Source organism: Talpa europaea (genome assembly GCF_964194135.1).
Source record: "Talpa europaea genome assembly, chromosome: 12".
Classification (NCBI taxonomy): domain Eukaryota; kingdom Metazoa; phylum Chordata; class Mammalia; order Eulipotyphla; family Talpidae; genus Talpa; species Talpa europaea.
In genome coordinates, this window is record NC_140079.1 from 12629643 (window position 1) to 12640835 (window position 11193).

General features: G+C 50.2%; 1 protein-coding gene across 1 annotated transcript in view; it reads right to left on the reverse strand.

Annotated features, from left to right (window-relative positions):
- Positions 1 to 10422, reverse strand: part of ARHGAP20 (Rho GTPase activating protein 20) — a gene marked incomplete at both ends in the record, with an annotated part of 89274 nt that extends 78852 nt beyond the window's left edge. The window contains one exon of the mRNA XM_084249812.1: positions 10318 to 10422. Coding sequence (XP_084105938.1) covers positions 10318 to 10422 — 105 coding nt within the window. The remainder of the gene's footprint in view (positions 1 to 10317) is intronic.
- Between the last annotated feature and the right edge of the window lie 771 nt (positions 10423 to 11193).

The following is an 11193-nucleotide window of genomic DNA, read 5'->3' on the forward strand; positions in this document are numbered from 1 at the left end:
CTTTGTTTCAGTCACTTTATTAATAAAAAACTCAAGCATTTCAGTTGAATTTGAGTCAAGCGCCGAAAACACTTTCAAACCTCTAACATCAGCATAACATGAAAACCAGGGCTTTGAGGAAAGTTTTTAAAGAACTGTAAAGTTTCAAGGCTAGAATAAAATGTGATCAGATTGACACATTCCCTTATTCTAACCTGACAACAGTCACCCTCTTTTGGAGGGCCCCGCAGGCTGGGGAGCTCTGAGGTTTCTTCTGCGTCTCCCCTACACACCTGTGAACTCCCGGGGATAGGGGGGCAACATGCCAGAGCCAGTGAAGTCACCCCTCGGGGGGGCAGAGTGCTGGCTTCCAGTCCACGCTCCCCTGCAGGCTCTGACCGTGGGGTGAGCAGGAGCCTCCCGCTGTGAGAGGAGGCTCCTCGCCCACGGCCATGCTGCCGAGACTCACTCTGAGCACTTTAGGACCAACGCCATCGCAGTACAGACTGGTGAGGGCACAGGGCTTCTTCTCTGAGGGACCTTTCACCTTGGGCGAGCTGCCTTCTTGCCATGAGACAACAGCATTGAAATAAAACCAACGAACATGAGAATCTGGGTAATGTGGAAGCCAGGCCCTGAGTGAGGACAGTCTGGGCCTAAATTCTGGACCCGGGTTCTAGCGCTTGACATCTCAGGACCTCGGGTGACACAGGACACCTTGCGTGCTGACACTGGACAGCGCTTCAGTGTGCTGGGAGTGAGCGTGGCGACAGTCCCCCACATGCTTCCCTTTGCTCCCTGGCCTGCACCCCGACCTGTGCAGGTTTCTGGAGAATCATTTTGGACCTTCGAGTTGGCTGGACTGTCTTCTCTGGCCAGGCCCCCAGTCTCAGGCCCCAGTCGTGGTTTCCTTTCAGCAATGCCCTGGAGCAGGCAGGGTCAGTCACTGCCCTCCGGCCCTCTGTCCTGGCAGGGCTGCACTGCATTTTCCACCTTGAGGTCCACACGGTGACACTAACTCCTTGTCCATGGCACACTGTGATAAACAAAGGCCTTCTCCACCTGCCCACAGGCCCCGGGGCTGAAGGTAAAACACCTTCAGGGCAGAACACCTGAAGGCAGAACACCATCCCCTCACTGTCCTCATGCAGAGGGAAGAGTGGGCAGCAAGGCCACAATCCGTAATGGTTTTTTAAAAAAAAGTATCACATGAGGATAAAAAGCAGGTGCAGGCCCATCCAGATTCAGACACAGCACAACCCAGCAACATGAGGCAGGAGCTGGGACTCACAAGGGTGAACGCAGCGGGAGGAGAGGATACAGACATGCTCCCAGGTGTAAACAGGACCCAGGCAGAGGAGGAAAGCAAAAGGCCACAGAGCAGCTGGGTTTTCTAGATCTCTGAAACATGAGCCAATGCTGGCACACACAGATTCCATTTTCAGAGTCCACACACCAGCGACCAGACGTCCACTAACTGGCCTCGCCCGCCAGTGGTGCCATGTGACAGCTGTCTGTCAAAATTAGGTCAAGGCAGCCCAGCGCGGCACTGATACGGTGCTGATAGGGCTATTTTCTGCTGCCGGCTGGAGGTTTCTAATCTAAACTTGTCCTAGATAAAGAGAGTCAGACTGAAACAAAATTAAAACAAAATTATAAAATAAACCCCGGCAGAGCTACCTCCAGGCCCTTTTATCGGCAGCTGACAGAGGCTGTTTCCTCCGTTCCCTCCCAGCCTCCCACATGGTGGCCAAATCTCCCAAGGTAACCAAAAGCTGCTTTGGCTGCCACCACCCACACATCGGGGCCTGTGTCCGGCCCGCAGAGCCCTGCATTGCAACACAGAGATATATGTGGTCCTTCCCAGGAGAACAAGCTTACCCTTCAACGGAAGTGTGTTCTAGATACTGTAAACTCAGTGTGGGTCAGTAGAGCAAATGACACAAACTGAGTGGTTTAAACAACAAACATTTTTTTCTCGCAGTTCTGGAGGCTGGGAAATCTGAGGTCAAGGCACCAGCAGGTTGGGTTCTTGGTGAGCACCTGCCCTCAAATGGGAAAAAGAGAGAGTGAGCGAGCAGCTTCTCTGTTCTCCTGGAAGGGCACTCATCCCACCGCGAGGATCCTGTTCTCAAGATCTCCATCATATCCCACACAGCCCCTCCCAAGTCTATGGTATTTGGGGGTCAGGGTTTCAACATACGAGTTTGCAGAGTGCATTATGGAAGCCAGAATTTCTTCCTACAGTAAGATTCCTGACATAAAACTTTTATACTCAGTTTAGAGACCTTCCGCTGGGTTTCCCACACGTGATTTTTCAAAGTGAAATCACCCGAGGCCTAGAATTAAGTGTACCCACATATATCTCTGAAACAGAGGTCTGAGTTTGGAGAACACCCCATGCTTTCCAATGGCAAGCAAGATGAGCTGCCAGTGCAGGAAGCGTTCCTTATGGAGTGCATTTGAGAACGGCAGATATCAAGGCATACAGAGAAAATCACAAACATATCAAAGGAATTAGGAAGTGGACCGTGTCACTCATTGTCACTGCTAGTCAGTAATTACAGTGATGGTTGATCTTATGCGTCAACTTGACTGGCCATGGGTGTCAAACATTATTTCTAAGTGTGTTTCTGCATGAGATTGGCATTTGAATTGGTGGAGCTGGTAAAGCAGACTGCTCTCCTCAATACGGGTGGGCATCATTCAATCCCTTCAGGGCCTTTAATAGGACAAAAAGCAGAGGAAAGCGGAAGTCCCAGTCCCACTCTTGAGCAGGGACTGCTTGCCTTTCCCATCCTCACTCTGAGATTTACCCTCGGGCTTCCTGGTTGTTGGCAGTGACCAGGATGGTCCCCAGCTTGCAGGTTATGGGACCTTATGATGTTCCCCTGGAGAACCCTGATCTCACCTTTACCCAAACACTGACACATCACGGCAGCAGTGAACACGAAGTCAATGGTGATGGAGAGAGTAGAGACTGCACCCCAAAGAAAGAAACCACCTCTCAGGCAGCCCGACAGAATCAAGCTGACTTGCTGCACCTTACAGCACAAGTAAAAACAGGTGCAGCTACAGTCTGATTGGGAAGAGAAAGAGCTGGGAGATCTGGGTTCAAATTCCAGCTGGGCTGCTTACCACACACAGGTTTGTCAGGGCCCAGCCTCTTCCTCTGTAAGAGTAAGTGAACACCCCTCATGTCACTGCTACATGTTCCACTTAGTTAGCTTTTCACTCAGAGAGGGTTCTGATATTTTGTTGCCTATTCCACACATTAGAAATAGTAAACTCTTACCTTTTTGCTCAAGTTTCTACCTTAGAATATTTTATGTTTGTCATCTTCCTGGGTGACTGCTTGACAGGAGAGTGTTATGGACTGAGTGGCTGTATCTTGTATGAGAAGGGATTAGAAGGGGGGGCCAGTGGGATTGGTTAGGTTTAGATGAGGTCCTGAGAGGGGGGTTCCTTTGATGGGATTAGCACTTTCATGATCTTTATCTCCTCCTTCCTCTTTCTCCTCCCTGTTCCCACTCCTTCCTCCCTGCTTCTCTCTCCCATGTGTGGACACAGCAAGAAGACTGTCAACTGCAAGCCAGGAAAGCGGGCTCTCATCAGGAGCTGAATTGCTGGCATCTAGATCATGAGAATTCACAAGCTCCAGGACTGTGAGAAATTAAACGTCTGCTCTTTAAGTCACCCAATTATTGGTCATTTATTATGGCAGTCCAAACTGAATAAAGCAGATATCATTCATTCAAATGCATCTAAGTGTTCTTATATGAAATTCAAAGAAATAAGACACCTTTTATTGCTTTATGCCTATTTTCACACAGTAAAGCTATTAATGGCTTCTGTGCTTTTTTGAAAGTGTTTTTGTATATTTTCTCCTTCTGACCCATAAAAAAAGAAAACAGTGCTAGGAAATAAATAGCATATGGATCACTATTCCTATTCTACAGACAAAGAAACAAGGTACAGTCAGAGGTTACACCAGAGATGAGAGGTCACTTCTGAACAATTCAACTTCTGATCACTTCAGACTTCTCTCAGTCAAAACAATCTCTCTGAGATTCACTTTGAGAATTACACCAGGACAGCTGTAGGATTCCTTGGTTTCACCACATAGTCTCTTTGTTAATATTAAAGAGTAAAATTAAAGTTTACTCATCAAGATGTTTCATTCAAATCCCAGCACAAGACACACACATGATCAATGCCAGCTCTGGGGGGTGTTCAACCCCAAGCTGCCATAGGCAGATTCCGAACCAGGTTTGGACAAGACAGGATGAAGGGTACCATGGCAGCTGCTACAGTTTTACATGCTGGAGCTATTTTAAACTCCTTTTGCCTTGACTGACTTTCTGGGGTGTATCCCAACTCCCATCTTATTCAGAGTCTTCAATTATGATGTGAAACCAAAAGGCCTGGGGGCTTGAGTGTGGTACAAATCATTCCTAAGGCAAATTATTCTATTATACACTTTCATTTCATTTCACAGAAGCTGTTCTTTCCAAATGTGGATATCATCAAGGATGCATGATCAAGGGTTCCCAGGATTCTATCCAGAATGCCGTGTCCAGAAGTCTTAACTATCTGCTGCTAGTATATCTTAGAACTATATGTTTAGGAATGATGGGACAGTACTATTGTGGATTATTCTGAAGAGCCCCAGCGATGGAAGATCCTTGAACTCAGGATCCTTTGGACTCAGCCAGATGGACTGACTAGATAATAAAGGTGAAGACCCAACAAGATAATTTTGCTTGAGGTTACAATAATAAATGTGGCTGAAAGAAAGACACTGACTTCTTCTACAGCATTTACATACTAACTCCTCAAACACACCTTTTTTTCCCTACCCCAGGACCTTTGAACAATGGCTCCCACTTCTTGAGATATTCTTATAGCATGTTCTTTTCAACCATAAAAATTAAGCTTTACTTGAAAGAGGCTTCCCCTGAACATGTTCCACCTCCAATTTTGTCTAAATCTGTGGCCTATTTGTTATTTTATTAATTTGAGGGTTATCATTACTGTTATCTCTTGCTTTTAATCTCTGCTGTGCAATATAATGTCCACTAGACACATCAAAATTAATTCTTTGAAAGACTCTGTTAAGAGAATATATTGCCAAGGCATGAAATAGAAAATTGCATTTGCAAATCACTTAGCTGGTAACAAGCTCAATGATGAGAACAATAAAAACAAAATGAAAATTGGGTCAAACATTTGAGTAGAAACTTCACAAAGATAATATGAAAGGGATGGAAACCCCTGAAAAATGCTCAACATCATTAATTATCAAGGAAAAACAAATCAAAACCACAAGCTAACATACCCTCTAGGATGGCTAAAATCAAAAAAGAGAGGTAATACATGTAGGTGAAGCATAGAGAACTTGGAATTTTACACACTACTGGTAGGAATGAAAAACCACTTTGGAAAATAATTTGAGTTTCTAAAAAAGCTAAACATATAAATTATGACCAAGGCAGTCCATATCAAAGTATTTCCCTGAAAGAAAGTCCATACAAAGATCTGCACACCAGGCTCACAGCACTGAATTTGTAATAGTGAAAACCTGGAAACCATCCAAACACTAATAGATGAATGGACAGGCCAACCCCGAGGTATCCTCAGGATGGAATACTATTAGGCAGTGAAAGGAACTACCGATACATGGGAAAACAAAGACGAATCTCAAATTATTACACTGAATTAAAGAAGCCTGACAAAAAAGAATGCACACTACGATTCCATTTACATAAAAATCTTGGAAAATATAAATTAATCTATGATGACAGAGAGCAGACCAGTGGTAGCCTAGGAGCGGGAGAGGGCATTAGAAAATTTGGGATACTGAATATGTTCAGTATTTTGACTGTGGTGATGGTTTCACAGGTGTGTATTTTAAAACGTACTGACTTGTATACGTTAAATATGCAGTTTATTGCATGTCAGTTATAGCTCACTGGAGCTAAACTAATGAAGTAAAACTCAGCTCCTTCCCTATACCAGCCACATTTCAAGCATTCAATGTGCACTAGCTCATGTAGCTAGTGGCTACTGAATTGGACAGTGGCAGATAAAAACAGTTCCTTCCTTGGAGAATGTTCGCCAACAACCCCACTGTAAATCAGGGATCGGCAAATGTACCCCACAGACCCAGTGCCTGTTTTCTAAATAGACTTTTATGGGAAAACAGCTAAGCCCAGTGTTTACATGTTGTCTGAGGCTGCTTTAGTGGCACTGTGGCTGAGTGGACCCCTGAACTACCTACCACCTGGCCTTTTACGAAAGGAACTGTTGGCCCTGCTTTAAAGCACAAGTTCTAAGGACAGAGGCCACATCTGTCCTAATGACCAATGTACATAATTCAACTAGTACTTACTGAGCACCCAATATATAGTGGTGTTCTAGGCACTGGGGAGACATTCTTGAACAATACAGGTAAGGTTCCCACTCTAAAAGTTTCCAGTCTGGTGGGGGTTCAGGTAACATGATAAGCAAATAAATCAGAGAATTTCAGGCCAGGATGCATGCTAAAATGACTATAAAATGGCACAGAGCATGGCTGGGGCGCACTTAGGTAGTCAGGAGAGGTCTCTGGGAGGGCCTGAGATCTGAGCAACCTGAGTCAACATTGCAAAGACTGGGGCAGAAGCAAAGGGAATAGCAATGCAAAGTCCTCGAAACAGGAATGAAAATGACTTGATGTGTGAAAACAAAAGCCCACGTGGCTGGAGAAACAGACAGGGGGAGAAGGTAGATGAGGCCAGAGTAGTGTAGACAGCTACAAGAGGGGGTCTGAATTTCATCCTAAATATGATGGAAAACCAATGCAGGATTACAAGTACATAAGCAACGCAGCCAATTTACATTGCTGAACATACTCCGGTGCTTATAAACAGTGACCAGGTCAGGGAAGGGTGAGGAAGGTGTCATACTAACTTAGGGGTGAGGAAGGTGTCATACTAACTTAGACAAGTTAGGGGGTTTTTGCAAAGGTGCAATTGAGAGATGGTAGAGGCTTGGCTTGGGCTATAGAGGCAGACAAGAAGATGAAGTGGAGAATATAAGATATGTTCTGGAGTGACTGTCCACTGGCCTTTGAGATGGGTGGGTTGTGTGAGGGCATGAGAAGAAAGGAAAAGGAATGCTAGGTTTTGGTTGGGACATGATGGTAGGACCTTCTGAGACGAGGGAAACTCAAAAACTGGAAGGCCTTCTACCTAGTCACTCGATTTCACATGTAAGTTCCCCAAATTTGTTCTTCCTTGAGAAGGTAGTTACTGTTACTTCCACTTTACAAATAGGACACTGAAGATGTTACGGAGCTTACCTCAGTCAGAAAGATAGTGTGAGCACAGTGGAGAGTCAGACTTTGGTTATCATACTCACAGCGTCACACTGTGCAAAACTGTCTCCTTGCAGTAGTTCCCAAGAATGTGAACTACATTCTAGGCAATGCCAATACCACTGGAATAACAGACTCACAGAATGATTAGCAACTAAGATGCTATCATGCCTGCTCTTTTAAGTTCTGCTATTTAAGATCACCTTGATTTTCATAAAGAAAGATGTATTTTTTAGAGGAAAGGACATTATTGCCATCTCTTTATTTTTCAAAGCACTTTCTCTAGAATTCTCTCTTTGATTCCGTTGTACAAACGAGGAAACTAAAACAAGTCATTTTCTCAAGATCACTAAGAGACCTAGAACTAAAAGACAAGTAAACTCATTGCAAGTAGTCTGGCCAATAAACTCATCTTTAACGTGTAACAAAATGTGTAAGCAACACCTTTTACACCACTACCCAAAATACACAGATCTATGAAGCAGAGATAAAGAAGTTATACAAAACAGAGCTTACCCTAGTGTGCTAATGTTTTCCTTTCTGATTTCATTTTGTAAAATGCTAATTACAGGTGGCAACTTAAACATGGCTCCAAACCTTACTAATGAACATTAAAACCACAGAGCAGACATTCAAATGAATGTTAAGTTCTCTAAGTCTCTAAGTTCTCTAAGTCTCTAAGTTCTCTAAGTCTCTAAGTTCATTAAGTCTCTAAACACCAACAAAAACAAGATGAAATATAAACAAAGCTCTGATGAATATTTGGGGTACATGAAGACTGTGGTCCATTTGCATATAAAAGGCCATGATTCTATGAGCTACACTTTGGAACTATCTTTTTATTTGTATTACTTTCTATTGCTAATATGGAGTCTGTAATGAAACAGAATGCCTACTAACATCTCCAATAAGCAGAGATGTACTTTTCTGAAAAGAAAGCAAAGAAAAGCAAAATAAAGCTGGTCTTCAACCTCACCCACCCCAAGCAGAGTAAAAAGCTGTGGAAAGGACTTCCTTTTCAAAAAGGAAAAGACCGGGTTGGTCATGTGGCAATTATTATGGTTGATAATTGAAGGAGAACATCTTTTTTTTTTCCCCCCACACACTTCATTTGTCCTAAGGGCCTCGGGTCTTTATCTTTTTGTTTTAAAATAAAATTTTATTGCAGTAACACTGTATGATACTATTATATAAGTTTCAGGCGTGCATCACTATAACATGAGCACATGCTACATCACAAGGTTGCCCCCTTGCACCCCATGTCCCTGCACTTCCCTCTGGTAACCATTGATTTGTCAGGGCAGCCTCTTAAGGACAATGGCTGTGATGAGCAGAAAACCAGGGAAAAGCCACCACAACCTTTCATTTACTGGACCAGCACCAGGTGATAAATGATGGAGTTCCTCTGATGCCTTCTCCCTGCGCCAGCACATTTAATTACCCTTAATAAAACAGGAAGACGAACGGCTCAGGAAAACACACCTTGGATTTTTCCCAATTCCTTAAGTTTACAAGTCTCTTCAAACATGTCTTAAAATCTATGTCAATTACTGAACATTCCTTTATCTTCCTGAATATAGTGCTAACCCGGTCAACACACGTAAACACACACACACACACACACACCCACAAAACCCCTGCATTTCTGAAGGGGAGAAGCGACAAGGACAAACTGCAGCCCCCATACATCAAAGGGCGAGCTGGCACTGCCAGCCACACACCATCAAGTCCATGGGCACTGCCAGAGGGGGGGTGACGCGACTCGGTCAAGGTCCTTGGGAGCCACAGACACTTCTCTACCAATGCACCAATTTCCTCTCCCTTCAGCTGACCTCTAGCCAGCCCAGGCCCCTGGTGGGAAGGTTCTGGAAAGGCAGAAAGGTCCCAACCCACGGAAGCCCTCAGTCTCTAGTAATAGAAACTGCAGTAGCTCAAGAAATTTCTTCAGGCAGCGCTAATGACCTCGAATCCCAATTTGTTTCCAGAGCAGGTGAAGGGCATCACCACTAAATGGAATATCAGAGGGGGGGTGGGATGGGAGCAGCCCAGGCTGCAAGCGCCCGAATTGATTCTGCCGGCAGCAAGCAGGGGGGCGGCAGCTCGCGGCCACGTGCGCTTGCGGGGGGTGGGGGGACCCTCCCAAGCAACCTGACCCCAGGCGCCGGCGCGCCGCAAGGCGGCCCTGGCCACCCCGTGGAACGCCACAAGTTGCTGCCCGCAGCGCCTCCCGCCTTTGACAGCGCCCCAGGACGCCGCCCCCGCGCCCACGCCCCGACCTCTCCCTGCCCAGCGCCCCGGACCTGCGCGGGGCGCAGGCCCCTCCCGACCCTCCACCGCAGCCCACCGACCCCACCCAGCTCGCTCCGAGTCGAACCAAACCTCCATGTCCCCGTGGGGTGACCGTTAGCATCCGAGCACCCCTCCAAGCCGGGCCACCCTCTCCGAGAGCCGGCCGCGCTCGGGGGCCGCCGACCCCCCACTTCTTGTCCCCCAGCAAACGCGCGGAGCAGCCGCCGGCAGGTGAGGGGGGAGCGGCCGCCCACCTTCGTCGGCGCAGGAGCCGCGCCCCGGCGGCCGCCGCCGGCCCGGGCGACCCCGGGGTGCCCTGTCCAGGCGCGGGGGCCCGGCTACCCGGGGGGCCAGGGCCGAGCGCCCGCGGCGGCCGGGAGAGGCGCCGCCCGGGTGCGGCCGCGCGGTGGGACGGAGCGGGGAGCCGGGCCGGGCCGCAGGCTGCGGGTTTGCTCCCGGGCGCTGGAGACGCCGGCGCGGCGACCCCGCGGGGTGCAGGGGCGCCTGGAGGCGCGGCGCCGCCCGGCGGGAGGGCGAAGGACGCGGGGAGAGTCCTGGGGCGCCCCGCGGGCCGCGAGCCGCGAGCGTTACCTCCCCGGGGCGGCCGGCTGGCGCGCCGCGGCGGCGGGCACGGGGGGCGCGCGCGGGGCGGGGGGCGGCGGCGGGCGCGGGGCCCGGCTGGGCGTCCTCACCTTCTTGGTGCCGGCGCCTCCCGCGATCCGAGACACTCCGGTCAGCGAAGAGGAGCGCGCCGGCTGCCCCCCTAGGGTCTCCTGCTGGGGGGACATCGCTTCCATGAAGGAGGCTGGGCCGCCGGTCCCCGCCGGGAGGGGGCTGCGGGCCGGTCGGCGGGGCGAGGGCGCGCGGGGCGCAGGCGGCCGCCGCGCTCAGGCCGGGAGCCGGGCTCCGGGGGCGGGCCGCGCGCCTCCCGTCGGGGCCATGGACCGCCGCTGCGCTGCGCTCCGCTCCGCCGGCTGCAGGCGATGGCCGCGCCGCCCGCGCCCCTCCCCGCCCCGCCTCGGGCCCGCCCCCTGCGCGCCCCGCGCCCCGCGCCCCGGGCCCGCCCCCGCCCTCCTCCCGCGGCGTCCCGGGCCAGCGCCTCGCGCGCGGGGCGTCTTTCCCTACATAAATCGGGGCGCAGGCGGCCGACTGACCTTCCCAGTCCGTGACGCTGCGTGGGTCCAGCCCGCGGGAGCTCACCGGCTCGAGGCACAATCGGGGACCCCCAGGGTACGGACGCCCGCCGCCCGGCCCCGCGCGCCCGACCCCATGCCCGGCCTCGCGGCGCGCGCGGGGAAGGCGCCGCTGCAGCGCGAGCACCCGCGGAGCAGCGGCGACCTCCGCCTGCGCGCGGGAGTGGCAGTGATTCCTGCCTCGTTTTCGGCGGACTGCAGAGGGGTCTCCCCGCCTCCCCGCCCCCACCCGGGAAGCCCAGGGAGGGAGCTGCACCTCGCAGGGCGCCGCGGCTGCACGCGTTGGGCAATCAAGGCGTCGCCCGACCTCCCGCGCAATGCCCAGCGTTAACCTGGCGGGGTAACCCCGGCCGCGGGCAGCCACCCCCTGCACCA